At 41.6% G+C, this 22,016-nt stretch overlaps 1 protein-coding gene and 2 long non-coding RNA genes across 3 annotated transcripts in view; all 3 read right to left on the bottom strand.

The window, feature by feature from the left end:
- The window catches only part of LOC311292113, an 843,631-nt gene that overhangs the window by 719,124 nt on the left and 102,491 nt on the right, over positions 1-22,016 (bottom strand). The window lies entirely within an intron of this gene.
- On the bottom strand, positions 5,252-9,325 carry LOC311291257 (uncharacterized protein). The gene is made up of 3 exons (XM_084410181.1): positions 7,869-9,325; positions 6,664-7,340; positions 5,252-6,575 (listed from the first exon to the last, which is right to left on the bottom strand). The coding sequence occupies exons 1-3, from the start codon at positions 8,034-8,036 to the stop codon at positions 6,419-6,421; spliced, it is 1,002 nt and encodes a 333-aa protein (XP_084266307.1). The 5' UTR covers positions 8,037-9,325; the 3' UTR covers positions 5,252-6,418.
- On the bottom strand, positions 14,195-20,800 carry LOC311291696. The gene is made up of 6 exons (XR_014627600.1): positions 18,459-20,800; positions 18,205-18,314; positions 17,957-18,103; positions 17,672-17,863; positions 17,407-17,534; positions 14,195-17,304 (listed from the first exon to the last, which is right to left on the bottom strand). It is a non-coding gene; the product is annotated as an uncharacterized lncRNA (long non-coding RNA).

Below are 22,016 nucleotides of genomic sequence, written 5' to 3'. Positions count from 1 at the left end.
AAACAGCCTTGAAACGGCGACAGACCGGTGGCCGAAGCGGGAGCGGAATTATAGGCGTACTCTGCCCAAGCTGTTCAACCCAGGACGCGGGATTAAGAAATGCAAGGCTACGCAATAGACGACCGATAGTTTGGTTAGCGCGTTCGGCCTGACCATTCGTCTGGGGGTGGAACCCGGAGGAGAGGCTGGCTGAGGCACCAATAAGGCGACAAAACTCCTTCCAGAAGAGGGAGGAGAACTGTGGACCTCGATCCGAAACAACATTCTCGGGAAGACCATGGATCTTAAAAACGTGATTAACAACTGTCTGGGCGGTCTCTCTGGCGGACGGAAGTTTAGGCAAAGGAATAAAATGGGCGGCTTTAGAAAAGCGATCTACGACCGTGAGAATTACGTGGTTACCTCTGGAAGGAGGGAGTCCTGTAATGAAATCTAGGGCAATCTGTGCCCACGGACGAGACGGAACGGGTAAGGGTCTTAGATACCCCGCCGGGGGTCTGCTACTGATCTTGGTCTGAGCGCAGATAGAACAGGAAGCGATGAAGCGGCGAATGTCTCGCTCACGGGAAGGCCACCAAAACCGTTGTCGAACAGCGGCAATAGTACCTCTGACCCCCGGGTGAGCGAATAATTTTTGTAACTGAAGAATGGCGCGGCGGGCGGAAGGCGGCACAAACAAAAGCCCCTTTGGGGAGAGCCGTGGCGTCTGGGTACGAGAAAGTGCACGCTTGACCAAACATTCGATTCCCCAGACGGCCGCGCCAACTATCACCCCGTGAGGAAGAATCCCCTCATTTGTAGAACGGCCTGTGAAGAAGGAAACTGGCGTGAGAGAGCGTCAGGCTTAAAATTCTTGGACCCCGGCCGATAGGAGATGGTAAAATCAAAGCGCGTAAAGAAAAGAGACCAGCGAGCCTGACGGGCATTAAGTCTCTTGGCAGAACGGATGTATTCGAGATTTTTATGATCAGTCCAAACCACGAACGGAACCGCAGCACCCTCAAGCCAGTGACGCCACTCCCCTAATGCGAGACGAATGGCCAAAAGCTCTCGATTACCCACATCATAATTCTGCTCGGCAGGAGTAAGACGATGCGAAAAAAAGGCGCAAGGGTGAATCCGCTCATCAGCTGAAGCGCGCTGAGAGAGGATGGCCCCTACCCCCACCTCCGAAGCGTCGACCTCGACGATAAACTGTTTCTCTAAATCAGGCGAGACAAGAAAAGGAGCAGAAGAAAAAAGAGACTTGAGAAGTTCAAAAGCTGCCTGGGCAGCTTCAGTCCAGGAGAATCGAATCTTAACAGAAGTGAGCGAAGTGAGAGGGGCCGCTATCTGACTAAAATTTTGTATAAAGCGTTGATAAAAATTTGCAAACCCCAGAAAGCGTTGGAGGGCAACGCGAGACTCTGGTCTGGGCCAGTCAGTGACAGCGCGAACTTTGACAGGGTCCATACTGATTCCCTGAGCGGAGATAACGGAACCGAGAAACGTGACTGACTGGGAGTGAAAAGTGCATTTTTCGGCTTTGACAAAAAGACAGTTTTCTAGGAGACCTGTCTAACGTGTTGCACATGAACTTGGAGATTAGGAGAGAAAATCAAAATATCGTCAAGGTAAACGAACACGAAAAGATTTAACATGTCTCTGAGAACATCATTGACAAGGGCTTGAAACACGGCGGGAGCGTTGACCAACCCGAACGGAAGAACGCGATATTCAAAGTGCCCTAGGGGTGTATTAAACGCTGTTTTCCACTCATCACCTTCCTTGATGCGGACAAGATGATAGGCATTGCGAAGGTCCAGTTTTGTGAAGTATTGAGCCCCCTGCAGGATTTCAAAGGCTGAAGACATGAGAGGCAGCGGATACCGGTTCTTAACAGTTATGTCATTCAAGCCTCTGTAATCAATGCAGGGGCGCAGCGAACCATATTTCTTCTTCACAAAAAAGAAACCAGCCCCCGCAGGAGAGGTGGAGGGAACGATCGTGCCCGCGTCTAAAGAATCGGAAAGATACTTTTCAAGAGCCTTGCGCTCAGGGACCGAAAGAGAATAAAGCCTCCCGCGAGGAGGAGTGGTACCCGGAAGAAGCTCTATGCTGCAATCGTATGGCCGGTGGGGAGAAAGAGATGCGGCCTGGGAACGACTGAAGACCGCCCGCAGATCGAAGTACTCCTCAGGAACCCCGGACAAATCCCCTGGCTCCTCCTGAAAAACAGACACAGTAGACATGGAAGAAACAGCGGACACAAGACATTTAACATAACATGAAAGACCCCAGGAGAGTATGGAATTCTTAGCCCAATTAATATGAGGGTTATGTTCGGTCAACCATGGATGACCCAAAACTACAGGGGTATTAGGGGAATTAAAAATAAAAAAGGAAATAGTCTCTCTGTGGTTGCCAGATACGGTGAGAGTCACCGGTGCAGTGGAACAGCTAACCTGGGCGAGAACGCTGCCATCCAGGGCGAAGACGGAAGTAGGGTCTTGAAGATTAACGAGAGAAATACCCTGCTTCAGAGCCCAGTTCCTGTCCATAAAATTTCCCTCAGCTCCAGAGTCTATCAGAGCTGGGCAGGTGGCAGAAGAATTAGCCCAGCGGAGGAGAACAGAAAAGGTGGTCCGGGAGCGCAGTAGAGGGTCCAGAGAAGATGCGCTCACCAGTCTCCCTCTTATGACTGGTGAGCTCTGGCTTTTACCGGGCACGTGGTAACGAAGTGCTTATCCGAACCGCAGTAAAGACAAAGACGGTTGACGATCCAACGTTGGCGCTCAGCAGCCGAGATCCGTATCCCACCCAGCTGCATGGGTTCGAGGTCGGTAGAAATAGCAGGCTGAGAGCTGGCAGTAAAAGAAGGAGTGGGCGTGGTCATGACGCGGCGAGTCCGTTGGCGCAGCTCAAAGCGTTTCTCAACGCGCAAAGCAGAGTCAATCAGGAGGTCAAGACGAGTGGGAACTTCTCGAGCCAACACCTCGTCCTTTATCTCAGCATTGAGACCCTCAATAAAACGAGCCACCAGGGCTGGTTCGTTCCAGCCACAAGAGGTGGCGAGAGTCCGGAACTCCACAGAAAAGTCGGAGACAGTGCGGCGTCCCTGCCGTAACGAAGACAATGCGCGAGAAGCCTCAGGACCATGGACAGAGCGGTCGAAAACTCGCAGCATCTCTTCTTTAAACAGAGAATAACGGATCAGACATTCAGCTTCAGCATTACAGACAGCCGTTCCCCACTCGCGGGCTCTCCCTTTGAGAAGTGAGATAACGTAGGCTATACGGGAACGCTCTCTAGTGTAGAGAGATGGCTGGAGCGAGAAAACGACCTCAAATTGGGTCAGGAAAGGCAGACACTCCGTGGGTTCTCCAGAGTAACAAGGGGGGTTGTTAACTCGCGGCTCTGGCGTATCTGGAGAGACAGACTGGGAAGCGTCCATGCGAAGCAAGTGGAGCTGCTGAGAAAGATCGGCCACTTGAGCGGACAACGAGTCCACAACACGGCGAGCAGCGGAGAGTTCCTCATCGTGCCGTCCCAGCAAAGCGCCCTGCAATCTCCACAGCGGCCTGGATAGGGTGATCACCAGCCTGCTCCATTTGTGGTCGGATTATTCTGTCAAGAAACAGAGGGGTCCAGAGACGAAAGCAGGTACAGTTCTTTAATGGAAAATAAGGCAACGCCGTTCAGGCTGATAAACAGGAAATAATGTCTCAAATAACAACCAAGGAGTACTTCGCTGCTTTCTCAATATACAGAAACTGAAGATATCAGCCGTAGATCCGGACAACTCTTGAGCAGCGTGGACTGGAAATACAGGTGAGTAGTGGAACCCTCTGCTACTCTCCACGGAGAAAACCACTGCAGCAGATTACTGTAGCACATTAATGATCAGGATTAGACGGGACCGGACATGACAAGACAGGACAGGGTAAAACTTCAGAGAAGTAGCAGTCGTCGACGTGCATCACGGTCAAACAATAATCCGACAACACAGACACGAAAGAGAGAGCTAGATATAGCGTAGACAAAAGAGAAAGATAGCGAACAGGTGTGATGATGAGATATGAATGAGAACCAGCTGATGGTAATGAGATGAAGGGATAATGGGTGTGTGCGTAAGAGTGTGAGAAAAGAGAAGGTAGGACGTAATACAACCAGCAGAGGGAGACAAAGGAAAGAAAAAGAGAAGGAAAGAGCCAGGATCATGACAGGCCAGCACTCTTAAAATTGACAAGTGTACACATTGAGTGAAGCCTGCTCCTATCCACATTTAGAGATATCAGAGAACAATTTAAAATATTATATCAATGCATTCTACGGCACCTTTAAAATAATTGTTTAAAATGGAGATCAGGCCATAACATCACAAAAACATGAAAAGGGCTATAACCACCTGACCATTAGTTCGATTGACTTGAAAATTGGCATGCAGTGTCTTGGTCCAAGGTGCCATGTATATCTATGAGGACATTGGCGTATCTCGAAAAACATGGCCGCCATCGGCCAATGAAGTTTGTGCACCTATAAGACATGGTTAACGAAGGCCGATCAGAACGAAACTCGGTGGGCATGTTCGACTCGTGGCCCTAGAGGTCTGTAAGACTTTGAAAGAAATCAGCCACTAGTTAGCGCTAATGGGTTTTATGGCTCTGTAATCACGTGATGCATATTTTTTGATAGATCTCCTCATACTGAACAACTTTGCCTCAAGAACTACTGCTGTCAATCAATTTGTTCATTAAATACTTGCGATTATGTTAAAAACCTACTTTTGCGAACTAGTCCTAGGTTTTTTGCCCGATAGTAACCAAACCAGTGCAGTACAATTCTCTGGACTCTCTAGATCAATAATTATATACAAAACTTAAACTTTACCCTTTGGGTAGCCATAACAGGATCATTTAGAAAATGGGTATGGCAAAAAACACTCAAAAGCCTGTAAATCCTAAACGAAAACTCAGACAACTCACTAAATTGCCTTATGTGCTTCAGTGTTAATTTTGACAAGAAATTTTAATTTAGTTTTAGTCTTAGTCTTTTGACTATAATTCTTTTTAGTTTTAGTCAAGGTTTAGTCATCTGATTTGTTTTAATTTTAGTCTTATTTTAGTCGACTAAAATTGCTTGGTATTTTAGTCGACTAAAATAAGACTAAAATCAATAACAGATGTACTAGACAATTTTTTACCGCTGGTATAGGAAACAAACTTAACCAAAATATATAAAACACAAATAAAACACAAATTTAACTTTATTTCAACACAACTGTGTCTTTATTTCAATTCAAAAGCTTTTATGCAGCAACAAACACTGTCATGGTTAATGTAAACCATAACTAGCTGCCAATTCACCATCAATAAAAGAAAAATAAAGTTAGGTCCAGGACCTTAAAGCTTACAGCTGAGCAATAAGTGCAAACATCTTTAATTTGAATCTAAAGTGCACTGAACGACATTTTCTTCTTGCTACCACAATGCTGGCAATTCAACCATAGAATTCTAACACTTATTTACCTCTATCCATTTTCAAGAAAGCACTTTGTGCTAAAGTGACTTTTGCTCTGTTACGCTTTCCTCTGGTTAGGTCACCTGTGACACTAAAAACTCTCTCCGCGAAAGCTTGCGAAGCCGGCATTGCTAACAGATCTAATGCTAATGGTTTCAAGCTGTGATAAAATGTGTCACATTTCCCAAGCCAAAACTGGATTCCTGAATCACAAGTAATGGGCTGTGAGAGCTCCTCCTTGTACTTGCTTAGTTGCTGCCTGATGCTACATGTGGAGGACTTTGGTTTAGGCTTTGCACGGCATTTGGACAGAAATCTGAAGGCTGGCTGCCTTGAGGAGGAGGATGATGGTCCAGGGTCAGTCTCTGGTCCATTCAGTTCCTCCACATCATCATCAGGGTGAGTCTCTTGACTCTGAGTGCACTGGACCACATACCCCTCTGCCTGCTTAAAAAGTTCCTGAACACTGTCATCAGCCACATCAAGGAGAGTATCACACACAGTAGGGTTGAGAAAGAAAGCAGCAGCAACAAGTGGAGAGAACTTTTCATCTGATGGATCTAATACCCAGGCAAAGCGCTGGTTCAAATTGACTTTCATTTTTCGTGCTAGAGTGGCAAAATCCCGATGATTTGTGTTTTCTTCAAAATCAGTAAGGTGGCTATGCAAATCTAAGAGGGCAGGGACGATCAGTGACATAGACATCGTGTCACTCTGAAGAGTCTGTGTGTGTTCGGCAAAAGGCAACATGAGTTCATGCAATGAGCTGAGCTTCTGCCACTCACTAGAGAGTAAGTTGTCCCACCCCATCTCATTCGCTATTTCGCAAAGAGGATCTTTAACTTTGAGGAGTCGTGCAATCATGTAATATGTACTTGACCAGCGCGTGGGACAATCATTCACAACAATTAGGCCACACTTATCCAAAATCTTCTGTGTAGCAACAGATGACTTGCGAAAGAGCTTTGTCAAGGATTCGCTTCACACTTGCCTCCTTGTTTAGCATGTGGACCACAAGCTGCAGCGTGTGAACCACACATGGCATCCGTTCCATATCCATCTCCACGTTTTGATAGCTACCAAAAAGAAAGTAAATACATATCAGGTAAATGAGGTAATACATTAACTTACTGTCAAATGAAATTATGAATAAAAGTGGCTTACCGATGGTCTTCAATCTCCTCCTCTGAATCACTTTCACCTCGGGGGGGCTCCTCTTGATCATCTGAGCTAGCCTCTTCTTCTTCTTGAGTACTGTGTTTAAATGCGGCTACCATATTGCTACCATTGTCCGTTATTACAGTCACAATTTTATCATTTGAAATGCCCCATTCCTGCATGCACTTATCCACACAGGCCTTAATGGACTGGGCAGTGTGTGGATGGGAAACTTGTTCAAGAGCGAGCAGGATGTGTTCTGGATTGTTTTGTTCAACACAAAAAAAGCAACAACTTATGCCAAGGAATGATGCAGACAGTCCCTTTTTAGTCCATAGGTCAATTCCAATTGACACTTTGCGAGCACCACACAGTCGTTTCTTAAACTTTGTCATTTCTTCCTCATAGTGTTTTTCAATCAGATTGCTGATCTTTGTTTTCTTTGGCACTGTCATTTTCTTATCAAATGTTTCTATCATGAGAATAAAGTCCTCATCTTCTACTGTAGTTAGTGGTAACCCTGAACGTCCAATCCATTTTGCTATAGCCTCCTCTTTTACTTGCTGTTCTCTGGCATTGCTTTTGTACTTTGTAGTAGCTAACAGTGCTTCTACAATGTTTTGATTGGATATTTTTGCCTTTTTTGCGCTTGGTTCACCGCCTTCATCAGTAGACTTCTGTAGCTGTGACATAAAAAAGGAAAATAGTTTAAATACGTTTATATTATTTATTCATTGCAATCACTTTATTTGCACAAGCAATAAATATTAAAGCACTAAACACAAATAAAAGAGTGAAAAAAGTAAATATTTAATAAGTTGGCAGCTAGGTGGATAAAGAAAAAAGGCAACAAGATTTTATAAGGTATTCCTTTGTCTAGCAATATTGTATGTTTTAAATACCACAATATTGCTAGATTAGTATGTATAATGATAGGATGTGAACAGTCACGTTTCACATGACTAATCTAGAAATATTTGTGATATTGTCAACAAGTAGAACATTATGAAATATACTAAACATTAGTATTAATCAAATGTATGTAGCATAATTTTACGTATTCGTATGGTGCTCTCATCTAACTTGAAGAAGGGGCTATTTTACAGTACTTTTCAGTTCGTAATATTTAATTCTACAACATCTACGCACTGCAGTCTTCCAATTTTGTTTAGCTCAATAAACAAAAGAACATCGTTGTGAATTTAACTTACCTTTGAGAAAATGTCCGGGTGGCTCGTCTGTAAATGTCTTTTCAAATTGGTTGTGTTCTTGCCACTAATGACCGCTCCGCATGCTTTACACTTTGTTTTGTTTTGTTCGTCGTCAAACGTGAAGTGTGCCCACAAGTCTCCCCTTCTTATTCTCCCAGCTGTGGACATTTTGTCGCTATTTTAGACATCGTCTCTTCGAATGCCGTCTTCCCGGGAGCTCGGTTAAAACCGTCTCAATAAGTCAGGCTCTGATTGGTTCTCTTCTCATGCAGTCTCGCCTGCTCCGTTTTGCCGATTGGTTCTTTTGTTCATTCCTCGCATCTCTCCCGTCTGCTGATTGGATTTTCGTCACATTCTATTTTCGTCTCGTCCTTTATTCGTTGACGATAATGTCAATCAATTTAGTCATAGTTTTAGTCTCCATCAGTAACTTCTTTTTTAGTTTTCGTTTCGTTTTCGTCCGCAAAAATATATTCGTGACGAAAATAATGACGAAAATATTTAGTCAACGAAATTAACACTGATGTGCTTAAAGGCCTCAAATGCTTGAACCCCGCTAAATGCTGCTTGCAGCTTGCAGCTTTAATTTGTTATTGTTATTTGTACTTATCTATTTTTCTTATACCTTTATTTATAGAAAACTACACACATATGCAAAGTCGAATTTATTCAGTGTACTGAGTTGTGGTGACAATAAATGGGTTATTCCTGAATACCTGATCATCTCTGGTACAAGTCTCTCACCGGATGTTCTGTAGTGGGTCTGTTATCAACCGGCAAAATCAGCTTCTACTAGCCAACATTTTTTCAAGAGTAGATGCAAAAACGTGTATAAAGACAGCCTTATCTCTTTTCCAGAATTCACTGCACAAATGAACCCTCCACATTTTTTTTTTCCTAATACATGAGTTAGGGTCCACATTCAGTCATGTTTTAATTGGGCTGTTCTATGTAATAGAACCAATTATAATAAATATCCTGTCTTCACTGCGGTGTGACACCATAACGGACATGCTATTTTAGTAGGGCCATATCTAAATATATTTTGTGGTAGAATCATTATTAACCTGGAATTAACTTGTGGGTGACTCGTGGCCACCGTATTATACACACTGAAACCAATACACACTAATATTGGTGAATGTACAGTACGACAAGGTCTGCTTTTAGTTACAGAATACTCAGCTTATACACACACTTCTAAAGATGTTCATCTTTCTCTCTGATTTGTATCTGATCTAGGGCATTTCTTCAAAGAATTAAGAAAAACTGTTCTAGTGACATCTACTGTAGCTTGGAAAAAGTCAAGGTAGGAACATTTGCAGTGATTCTTAAAAAATTTGAATTTTTGTAGAAATGATGTCCAAATCTTTGAATTTCACTGAACATTATGCCTCCAAGTAAACTAGCCAGTTTTGATTAAATGAATCAAAATCTATCTAAAATATGAGCATAAATCATCTTAATTTCTAGGAGGTGGTCACCATCAACTGCCTTGTAGATCACTGACTACTTCTATGTCCAAGACAAAATAAAGAAAGTCCTACATGTTTAGAATAACTCAAGTGTGTGCAAATAATGACTGAATTTTTTTTAGTGAACTATCCCTTTAAAGATGAACTGAACTGAAAGAATCAAAGTTGATAACGTACAACACGTTATCAACTTTCTAGTGTTAACAATTTCTAGTGTAATTTACTTTTAGTTGTCATAAACAACTTATGACAATTAAAAGTAAATTACACTAGAAATTGTAATAAAAAATATCAATATAGCTTCTTTTTTTTAAGCAACACAAAAATTGCTTTTGTTAGTATAAGAACGCTGGCAATTTCGATGACGTCACTGGCATGGTAGGACCTGCGAAGGCATATAGGCAGCTGCAGCTGCAGGTCCTATATACACACGAAAATGAGTAATTTTAATGGCATGGGTTATGCATTTGAGCCTGTGAGGGACAGGCCAGTAGTATCTGACTACCACCACACGCCCGGCCGGACACATTAACTGAACCCGAGCCCGATTTAAACCCGACCATTTTTTAATACGTCGGCCGTTATAACCAGGGGCGGCGTCAGAGAATTTTTTAATGCAGGTGCTGAGGGGGTGCTAGATATATTATATATAAATAGTATTAATAAATGAGCAAACATAGGCCACTTAATATTTAATATTCAGTTATTTTAATTATCACAATTAAAGTATTCATTTTATTCAATTGAACAAGCACAACATTCAGCATTCAATCAAATATGCTTATAGATTTATTATTATTATTAATAATGTTATTTCAACATAATATCTCGTTATTTCGTAATATGTACATAATATGTGTGCGTGCAACAAGCAAGATGTGCATTTGTAAATCCGGTGACGCACGTGCATTGATTTTACTCATCTCCGTAGTGAACGCGCCTATAGAGAGAAATGCACATTATGGATTACATAATCAGAGAGTAGCCTATTTTTTTTTTTTTTCGTTTTTAATTGTTTCGTTTAAAGACATTTCAAGCTTTCTGTATTTCTCATGTCTGTGAGGCATACACTGAGTTTCGGTTAATTTATGATGAGATGCGCTCCAGTTCACGTGCAATGCAAGTGACCACGGCGCGTCGGCCCCTCCATGATTATATTGTCTGCTATATTTGCTTCTTAATTATTAAATACAGGCAATTCGTTGATAATTTTTTTTTTTAAATTAAGATACAATTTATACAAAACGAAATTCACTTTAAAGAAAGGTTTTCTACAAAACAAAACTTAATGAAGTGGTCAAAATCATGTCTGACCCACTCCATGTCTCTCGATATATTGCGCATCCATATCTTACTCGTGCTGTTCACTTTTTTATATTCAACATAGATGGAAAAAAAATAACATTATAATATTTGAACAAATATGAAACTAAATGAGCATATTTAATGGCTACAACACATATAGTAGGCCTACAGACTCTCTATTTGTACAAATTGCTGCACATTCATTTACTTCTGAATTTTGCAAACATAAGTTGAAAGGCATTTGTTTGTGCATAGTAAAACATATGTGCATCATTTATCAAGTTAACGGATAATTGTGCTTTCATTTATTAATTATTATCTTAATGAATAATGCAACAAGGATGAAGCATGTAAACTTGTTTATTCAGAATGGAATGGATCGCAAATGGATCCGAATGAAGAAACGAAAAAAAACTGGAAAAAAAAAACGTGAACTCCCTCTGCATCAACAATGTGCCGAGACGATGAACATCAGCTAGCTTCAAGGGTGAGTAGAGAGGGACATTGGAATCTGTTTACAGACCTGCTGTGGTTTAATTAGCAGCTAGTAAACGCATTAAATCGATCTGTGATATCGTCGGAGACGAGTCATGATTTATTTATACAGCTGATATGGTCGGAGTGGTGGCTAGCTTGTGGAGTTTGACAAAAGTGCTTCCAACGTGTTTAGCTGCTAGCCCTTTCCCTACGTTGGATCGTTTGGTATCTAGCTTGGTTTTGTGACTCAATTTCAATTAATGCTAAGTGTGTCAAGGGGGCCGCACACCGGACGCGCCGCGCCACGTCTAGGACAACTCTCACCTGAAAATCCGTTAGCATCAGCAATATTCTGATTTATGTAAATAAATATAAAACTAAATGTATATTGCAGCACACAGTGATGTCCGTATATACATTAACTACGATTTGAGACACATACATGTAAATTTAATATAAAACTATGTAAATGGCGCTCTGTGGCGCGGCAGGATTTTGAACACGGTCCTGAGCCGTTGCTGGGCGCCGCGGACAGACGCCGAAAGGCGCCGCCGGTGTGTGTACTCTCATAGAGAATAATGTGTTCGAATTTAAAAGACGTGGTGCTGCGCGGCGCCGAGCTGCGCATCCGGTGTGCGACCCCCTTCAGTCTCAGTTTTGTTGAACGCTATAAAGCCTAACGTTACACGTTATATGTGCGTGTAAGTGAACATGTTTTGTGTATGTGACAACGTTACATCCAGCCCTTTGCTTAGTAGACTTGCTAGCATGATAACAGTTAACATACTTCTCTGTCCTCTGCCCTCTGCCTGACGTGAGCGTTTCAGCGCCCTGTATCTGTGGTAACATAGATAGCATCGGTGCTGTTAGTACTTGCCGTTGGTCTATCGGTCTGCCCTGTACTATAGCCTGAAAAGTTTAACATTGACGGAATGGCCTCAGGTTTAACCCTCACCAGTGAACCTGTTGTATTGAAAGTACAACTCTCTAAATAGTCTGTCGCTAAAAAATGCTCACTACAGACTCGAAATCCAGGGGCTGTCGGAGGGCTAGCCAGTTTTAAGGCAGCTAGCCATGACTTGAGGGCTGGTTTCCTTGTCAAAGGTAGCCTGTGAAAATGTATCGTAACCCCAGCTGCCTTAGCCCTATACAATTCATTACTACAGCCAGGGGCAATACAGTATGAACCCCCCCTAGACCTGTTGGTTTCTGTTTCCTCAGACATGTCAGCTAGCCTCAGACTATTTACATGCTATGGCTGCTCTGCTGGTGTTGATTAGCAACGGAGTAGCTTACCATGCCATACCATTGAAATCCAACATGGCGGCGCCCGTGTAACAACAACAACATTTTCAAAGTACCATTTTATCCCTTTTAACAAATTCTGCCACTTTAATAATTGTACCAATGAGAATAAATAAAATACATCTGTTATATCACCTTTTCGACTGACCGCTAGAGACAGGCTCCAAAAGAGAGTCAATCCCATATAACCCCTTGGGCCCTATTTTAACGATCTGAAACGCAAGTATCAAGCGCGGAATGCAAGTAACTTTGTGGGCGGGTCTTGGGCGCTGTTACTATTATACCGGCGGGATAAATTACTCTTGCACCCGACGCAAATCTAAAACGGGTTGGTCTGAAGTAGCTTCATTATTCATAGGTGTGATTTGGGTGTAAAGTGAAATAAACCAATCAGAGTGACATCTTACATTGCCTTTAAGAGCAGGCGCGCTTGTTCCATGGCGGATTGCTATTATAACGGCAGATTAGCCAGGCGCATGCCAGGAGCGGTTCACAGCCGAGGAGACCGACGTTCTCGTCAGGGCCGTAAAACACAGAGAAGTGACATTGGGGATGGGAGAAACCCACCCAAATCGGTTAAACAGGCTTATAATAATTTGGGTAAATGTGTAAGCTAGATTTATGCCTATTTTTTCACATCTTCATGGACACAACAATGATTTCCCTCGTGTGTTAATATTTTTCCTTGTAATAATGTATTATTTGCAAAAATGAAAACTGCTGCTTCTGTGTAGATGAGAGAATCAAAGTGTATGCGCGTTGTGCACACGCTACATTGATTATGGCCAAGCATGCGCCCTTAAACTAGTATATGAATAACATGCGCAATGTGCCACTAAATTTAGACTAGGTTTTTTCCTGGTCAGTGGTGGAATTGTTTTCTAAACCTGCAAAATAGCATCAGGAAATGTTTGCGGCGAAAAACGCCTCCTCTTTTCGCTGCACCGCCCCCGGGAGCGCAAATTCATTCCCTAGTTTACCGGCGTGCCTCTGTGGAGGGAAAAATCCACTGTGCGCGGGTGCAAAATAGGAATGATACATGCGTCGGTGTACAAAGTCAATTGCGCTGGGTGCAAGATAGGGCCCCTTATGTTATAATGCCCAACTTTATAGGAGAAAAAAATATGTTTACAGCCTGGTAAAAAAAGTGGTTTTGGTCTATATAGCTAATTTGCCCTTCATGACAACTGTGAGGGGAGTGACATTTTTTATTACTCATCCGCTTAAATTATATTAAGCCTTAAAGTTCTGCATAATTAAGGGCGTGGCCACTTGCCGCAATTGCCGCTGCTGTCACTACTATCCGTTCGCAGACTGACAGACTGAGATGCGTTGAGCCACTCGGATGGATCTTTGAATTAAATTCTCCTGACCCATAGCATCATCATAGATCGCCATCTGAAATCTTAACTCTGGAGAGAGACCTTGACGATAAGCAGTAATTAAAGCTGCCTCATTCCAACCACTCGCTACCGCCAATGTATGAAATTGGATAGCATAATCACCCACGGTTAACTGACCTTGACGAAGACTGTACAGCTGATCGTGCACAGAAATGTTGTGAGTGGTTTGACCAAACACCTCTTTAAAGTGTTTCAGGAGAGCGAATGAGCTGGCCATCCAGATCCCAAATGATTTGTGCCCATTAAAGAGCACGTCCAGAGAGGAGTGAAATGATATAGGCGATCCTGGTTGGGCCATGGACATACCTGTCAAAATTTTCAGGACATCCCTGCATTATATAATTGAAAACACAAAACAGAATATAAATTCAGCACAAGTTTATTTATGTATTACTTGACAATATGTGAGAGAATAGATGGGGGATACCGTTTTATTTGCCGTGTGGCTCTCTTGCATCTGCAATGGACTTGTTATACACATACACTCACCTAAAGGATTATTAGGAACACCTGTTCAATTTCTCATTAATGCAATTATCTAATCAACCAATCACATGGCAGTTGCTTCAATGCATTTAGGGGTGTGGTCCTGGTCAAGACAATCTCCTGAACTCCAAACTGAATGTCAGAATGGGAAAGAAAGGTGATTTAAGCAATTTTGAGCGTGGCATGGTTGTTGGTGCCAGACTGATTCAAGCTGATAGAAGAGCAACTTTGACTGAAATAACCACTCGTTACAACCGAGGTATGCAGCAAAGCATTTGTGAAGCCACAACACGCACAACCTTTAGGCGGATGCAGGGGTGATAGTAGAAAAAAATCCTGAGCCTGAACTTTTTTTCCTGGGAGGTAAGCCAATATGCCCTGATTAACATAATTGTCAAGCGGGATTCAGGGGTGTGTTCCCCTAGGAGAACATTTTGATAAATAGTCCCTTAAATGATAGAGTCTTGTGGCTTTTGTGGATATAAATGGACATCATTCAGACGTGAGATGAACAAACCCAATACAAGCCTATATTACAGTAGCAGGTTTCAGTAAGTCAAATTTAAGACCTTTTAAAGACATTTTAAGACATAAAGACTGAAATTTAAGACCTCTGACGCATTGCCAAAAAAATATTCAAATCGAAGAATTCATTTTATTTCAATGAATTCAGTCATTTAAAAAAACATTTATTTAATTTACAGATAAAGCAATTACATTAGTAACCTTCCACACCCAACAACGCGTGTCAGAGAAAAGAACAGAATCAGATATAATTTTTTTTATAGAAAATTGTACTTTGCATATTATACTGTAAAAAACATAATTAGTTGATTTCAGTTGATCATAACTAGAAATGAAATGGCATGAACATTTCATTTCATGATTATAGTGACAAAAATTATCACGGTTATCACAGAATCCTGTTCAAAAAGTACTAATACTACACAATGAAATCAATTCACCAAGTTTTATGCCGAAAACCAGCAAATAACAAATAAAATAAGCATCAATATGCACTTTTTGTTTACATAAACATTAAAATAATACCATTAAAAATGATAGCCAGATTTTAAAAGTGTCTTGCAACATGTTATATACTAACATGTACAACTTCAAAATGTTTTGACAAAAGTTTTTTATAAAAAGATAAACCTCACATATTTCAGACTTTAAATGATTATAAAAAGAATGAGTCAAAAAAAGATAAATTACTGACATTTACAATGCACTTTAGCTTATCTTTTATTATTAATAGTAAAATTAGGTCCGATTTTCCCGTGGGGTCTGTCGTTGCTATGCAACCATGCTCTGCGCTCCCACAACGACAAAAAGTTTTAGTGGCTAATGGATTTTCACCACCGAAAAACATGGAAAAAAACGAGCGCGTCGCTTCAATTATGAGCGCGCTTATTACAGCTTACCGCGCACCTACATTTGAATGAACTTGAGGGCGCGCAAAAGACGCGATATATGAACGGCCTGTTGGTGAGCTACCTCAAATCAGGCCACGAGCTACTGGAGCTCGCTAGCGATAATTTTTTCATCAAGTTTGATCCACCTTTATTGACAAGTTTGGTGTCTTCCCCTGGCTTCATACAGTTGCACTCCATGACTTTGGCTATGTTTCACGCTGCCAGTGTGGGAAACACATTCGTAGTGTATGGGAAACACAAAACAAATTCGCACATGGAGTGACTGCTGAATCTATCTGATTGGCCAAAACCCAAAACCAGCCTCTGCCTACCCTATTACCGATTGGCTGAAGTAGGCTTACTGGTGTGGTTTAGTGAAAGCAAAGCGCCTCTCACGCGAACCTCTTCTTTTTTTCTTTTTTTTTCAGACACGTCTGTACGCCGGAAATCCGGCGTGGCGCCGGAGCGCTATCAGGCCTGCGGATGGGCTACAACAGCAGAAGACCCCACCGGGTACCACTCATCTCCACTACAAATAGGAAAAAGAGGCTACAATTTGCACAAGCTCACCAAAATTGGACAGTTGAAGACTGGAAAAATGTTGCCCGGTCTGATGAGTCTCGATTTCTGTTGAGACATTCAGATGGTAGAGTCAGAATTTGGCGTAAACAGAATGAGAACATGGATCCATCATGCCTTGTTACCACTGTGCAGGCTGGTGGTGGTGGTGTAATGGTGTGGGGGATGTTTTCTTGGCACACTTTAGGCCCCTTAGTGCCAATTGGGCATCGTTTAAATGCCACGGCCTACCTGAGCATTGTTTCTGACCATGTCCATCCCTTTATGACCACCATGTACCCATCCTCTGATGGCTACTTCCAGCAGGATAATGCACCATGTCACAAAGCTCGAATCATTTCAAATTGGTTTTTTGAACATGACAATGAGTTCACTTGTACTAAAATGGCCCCCACAGTCACCAGATCTCAAATGTGGGATGTGGTGGAACGGGAGCTTCGTGCCCTGGATGTGCATCCCACAATCTCCATCAACTGCAAGATGCTATCCTATCAATATGGGCCAACATTTCTAAAGAATGCTTTCAGCACCTTGTTGAATCAATGCCACGTAGAATTAAGGCGGTTCTGAAGGCGAAAGGGGGTCAAACACAGTATTAGTATGGTGTTCCTAATAATCCTTTAGGTGAGTGTAGATCGCAGATTTTGCATTTCTTAACACTTTCTGAGAAGGAGTATATTTATGAGCTTGACCAGTGTCGTTAATTTTACATGACAGTAAAGCACAAACAGTACTGTTGTCCAATGCCATTCTATTTTCTGTAACAATCTTTTGCACCATACTAAATACCCTTTCAGAACTGGCATTGCTGTGTGGAATGCATAATAAAGCCTTCATAAATCTTGTCAGCTCAATGAACCTCATGTCCTTGCCTAGAAGGCCCCAGAATCGGTCAATTCTGTCATCTTTGGGGAGATGTTTGCTATCTGTCACCTGGTAGTCAATGAGTTCCTCTCTCAGCATATCATCATTCAAGCTACAAGCCTTGTCCCTGTAAAATAAAACAATAGTGTTGCTAACTGTACATTGCTGATTTATGTAAGCCATGCAATACTTCATAACATGTTAATTGTAAACTGTCCCTAATCTCTACCTGTCCCTGGAGTGATGTGAAGCCGAGATGCAGGGTCCAGAACTCTCAGGTCCTTCAGGAGTTGGGAGTCAAGTGGAAAGTAGTTGAACATCTTACTCAGAACTGCTTCATAGAAGGTTCTCACAGTTCTACAACAAGGTAATAGTAAAAACAACAACAATATGCATTCGATAGTAGCAAACATTTCAGGCACACTATAAGAGCTATCCCAGACTGTCAAAAGATGAGATCATAATTATATTAAACTATAGAGTAATATACTCACTAAAAGATAATTTTTTTCTTGGATGAAACGGGAGCTTTGCATTTCTGATGAGTGCCTTTGTCTCTGCTCCAATGAGGAGGTCTCCCTGAGAGGCACATCCAAGATGGCCCTGGCTGGTATTAGGTAGCCCAAAAACTGTCTGATCAGCCTGCACATCTCCTCTTCAAGCCTGTGAATCTGTACTCCCTCTGACTGTAGACAGTACATGTAGCCACAACAAAATAACGTATGTGATTTATTCAGATCTATTATTCTGACATTATCCCAAGAGGTCATGACACCCACCTGAAAGGCAATATTAAATTCAGCTAAAGGCTTAAGGGCATCACTCAGGAAAATAAAGTATGTTTTCATAACTGGATCACAGAGATGGTTTGCCAGATCACAAACTTTGGCATTCCTCTCCACCTCCTCATGACTGTCAAGGTATGCCTAAAGATTTAGGGATATAGGGTGGCAATATATGGTGAAAAAAATGCAATGGAAACATTTTCAAGATATCTGCTGAGTGAAGTTTACCATTACAATCCTACCTGTAGAGAATCCCACTGGTTCAGTACTCTCTGAATGCATGTAAGCAGACCTCGGCAGCAGGTTGTCTGTGAGCTCTACAAACTCCTTGTAGAGCTCACATCTCTTTGCACTGAAATGAGAGAATAATTTTGAGTTTAGTAAGTGGTCTCAGATTTCTCATGGTGTAATTATTAGATATAGAGTTATATATATATATATATATATATATATATATATATGTGTGTGTGTGAATGAGTGAGTACTTTTATTTTACATTTATCTTTTGTCAAAGTGGGTGTATATCCCAACCAAAATGTTGGTTGCTTTGATGCCACAACCAATACATGGACATGGTGGCAAATGCAGCCAAGGTCCTGGACATTAGGTTGGCTTCCTCTTAGTCTGCTAATCACTGAATTGTGTCTGCCTTTCATTACAGTTGCATTGTCAGAGTTGAAGGCAATGACATTCTCCCATTGAATGCCTCTTTTGCTATTGGAAACAGGAAATCAAAACAATATGCCCATAATTACAAAATAACCTATTTGACAAAAGCTTTTATGTAAACTGATCACATGAAACTGAAATAAAAAATGTTCTAGCTGTTATAATTAAATGCAAACTAGGTAAACACAATGCAGTTCCCTCACTGCAATGCTTCGGACAGCTTTTCATATAAGTTTTCTGCATTTCCCACATTGCATATGGGCATTTCAAGGAACTTCGTTGTCACCTCCAGATTGGACTCATTATAAATTCTTGCAAGGATGACAAATTCTTTGTTGGTTTTTCTGTTGTTTGATTCATCGCACAACAATGAAAAAGGCTGAGATTTACATATCCTTGCTACGTCCTCATCAAGCTCCACAGCTATGGCACCTGTTAAGCAAAAGTGTCCAGATACTTTAGGCTACACCATGGGAACATTATCAAGGATTCGATTCAATTGTCCTATTCATTTTGAGGCAACAAACTTTTAAAGTCTATATCTTACCTTTGATGAGTTGCGTGGTTTTCGTTTTTCCCTCAGAGTACTTCCGAGTGATGGCTAAGTCAGGGAACATGTCTGCTACACTACAGTTAAAATCATCGCAAAAACTTAAGGCCAGATTATTTTTAGCGCAAAGCCTTGACATTTTCAGCTCAGGTCACTTGATCAGCCTCAGAAACGTTTGTAGTTACAAATGCAGTCATTGGCTGGGCATGTTTCTGCGCCTCTTGGGCGCGCTTGTGCTTTGCAGATTTTTCATGTTGGCTCATATCACTTTTCCCTCCGTGTGATACACTAAAATTCGTGTAGCATATTTTACAAAAAGCATGACTTTGCCCGATGTTGCTCTTGGATAAGTACGGGTAAGCCTCCCTCTCCCATTTGATAAGATACTTTCACAAAGTTTTCACATTTTTGCAGGTACTCCAACTGCTCTCTCATGTTCCTCCATCCTCGGGATGCTGTTCTTCTTCGCAAGATTTTTCCCCCTAAACCAGTTCAGCAGAAATTCCGCCCTGCAGCCGATTCTAAAGATTTAATTGGTCATGTCAATCACAGTACTGATGCCTACACCAAACACTAATCCCTAAACCTACCCGTCACTGTAACCTTAACCAATGAAATTAGCTGCAAGGCTAAGATTTGTATATATTGAAATTTATAAATAATTGTATCTATTTATAGTTTATCTATAATATTTTTTATATAAAGATTAAAAATACGGGAGAAACACAGGAAAAAACGGGATGGTTTACAGTTATGGCCATGGGACTGGCAGGTGGGACTGTCAAGTGAGAAGCGGATGTTGGAAGTAGGGACTGTCTGAGTATCTGCACGAGCTAAGTGATTGAATCGGAAGCTCCTGCTTCCATCCTTTTCAAGTTTAGGTCCGGTCTTCTGTTGGTGGAATCCGTGACACTGTTACAGTAATGTGAAATTACTTTTATGTTTCCAATAAAACTTTTTTTTTATTTCTTCAGGTGAATTTAATTTAAGATATTTTATTAAAAGTACATTTACATTTACATTTACATTTATTCATTTAGCTGACGCTTTTATCCAAAGCGACATACAATTGCTATATATGTCAGAGGTCGCACGCCTCTGGAGCAACTAGGGGTTAAGTGTTTTGCTCAGGGACACATTGGTGTCTCACAGTGGATTCGAACCCAGGTCTCTCACACCAAAGGCATGTGTCTTATCCATTGCGCCACACCACCCCAAAGTAATAAGAAAATGAACATCTAGATAAATAGGCTATCTAAAATCTAAATGATCTTAGAATGCATAGCTGTGTAAACCTAAATACTTTACAATAAGGTTTCATTCATTAGTTAACAAACTTTAGTTAACATGAACTAAGAATTAACAATTCTTTTAAAAATGCTTAAAAATTGGCTCGCAAAAATGATGCACTATATTTTTAAGTAATTCCAGCTTTTTTTCTTTTTTTTTTTTTTTTTTGTAGTTGGCAGTGATATCCAAGATTAGTTCTTGATACAGTTGGTTATAACAAGCATATTTACTCAACAGAATCAAAGTCCATGCCCTCACCAACCTTTTCCCATGTGAGAGGATGAAGCTGATTGATTTACCATTAAAGGAGAACTCCGGGCAATTTTTAAGTTAATCTTGATCGTTAGACCTTTGTGAGTACTGTCTATAGAAAAAAAAAAACGAACCGGATCGGAGCTTGCAACACGGAGCTGTTACAGCTAATGCCCCGAGCTCCCACTCAGCTAAAACGGCAGTTATGGGGGCATATACATAAAGAGTGTCTTTGTGCCTCTTAACAGACACAAAATGCAATTAAAATGTATATCCAACATGAACAGGGCCCTTACATGACAACAAGATGCGTTTAGCAACTTAGCCATTGTTTAAATTCACCTAAATAGTGTTTTAGACAGCTAGCTGTAGTCTCGCGCTGAAGTCCCGTGGGAACTCAGTTGTAGCCGGAAAAAGGTAAAAAATAGCACACAGTGGGGAGGAGCGTAGTGTGTGACGAGTGATGATCGGAGTTGCTCGCAAGTGAAGAAGAAATGGTTCGCGTTTGTGCTGTTCCGAATTGTGGCAACAGAATGTGAAAATACAAGAACTTACATTTTCATCGTCTTCCTTTCCATGACCTCGAGATTCTGCAGTTGTGGCTAGTTGTACTTCAACTTGATGTGCAAACTCCCATACAAGTACTACGCGCTAAAGATTACCGCATTTGCAGCGAACACTTTGACAAGGATGACTACACAGACACAACACAGCGGGGCCGGTTGAAGAAAAATGCCATTCCGTGGACGAAGACGCGTGCAACCACTGTGGAGGTAATGTAAACTTTAGTCTCCATAGTTACGTTACTCCAAGCTTCTTCACTTGTGAGCAACTCCGATCATCACTCTTCACACACTACGCTCCTCCCCACTGTGTGCTATTTACCTTTTTCCGGCTACAACTGAGTTCCCACGGGACTTTAGCGTGAGACTACAGCTAGCTGTCTAAAACACTATTTAGGTGAATTTAAACAATGGCTAAGTTGCTAAACGCATCTTGTTGTCATGTAAGGGCCCTGTTCATGTTGGACATACATTTTAATTGCATTTTGTGTCTGTTAAGAGGCACAAAGACACTCTTTATGTATATGCCCCCATAACTGCCGTTTTAGCTGAGTGGGAGCTCGGGGCATTAGCTGTAACAGCTCCGTGTTGCAAGCTCCGATCCGGTTCGGTTTTTTTTCTATAGACAGTACTCACAAAGGTCTAACGATCAAGATTAACTTAAAAATTGCCTGGAGTTCTCCTTTAAGAGGCACCCCTCCTCCCAGAGTAGCCTACCCCAAGTCCACCA

The sequence above is a fragment of the Rutilus rutilus genome, assembly GCF_951802725.1.
Source record: "Rutilus rutilus genome assembly, chromosome: 6".
In the NCBI taxonomy this organism is placed as follows: Eukaryota; Metazoa; Chordata; class Actinopteri; order Cypriniformes; family Leuciscidae; genus Rutilus; species Rutilus rutilus.
Note: the sequence above shows the minus strand (reverse complement) of the source record. Positions and strands in the feature narration are given on the sequence as shown.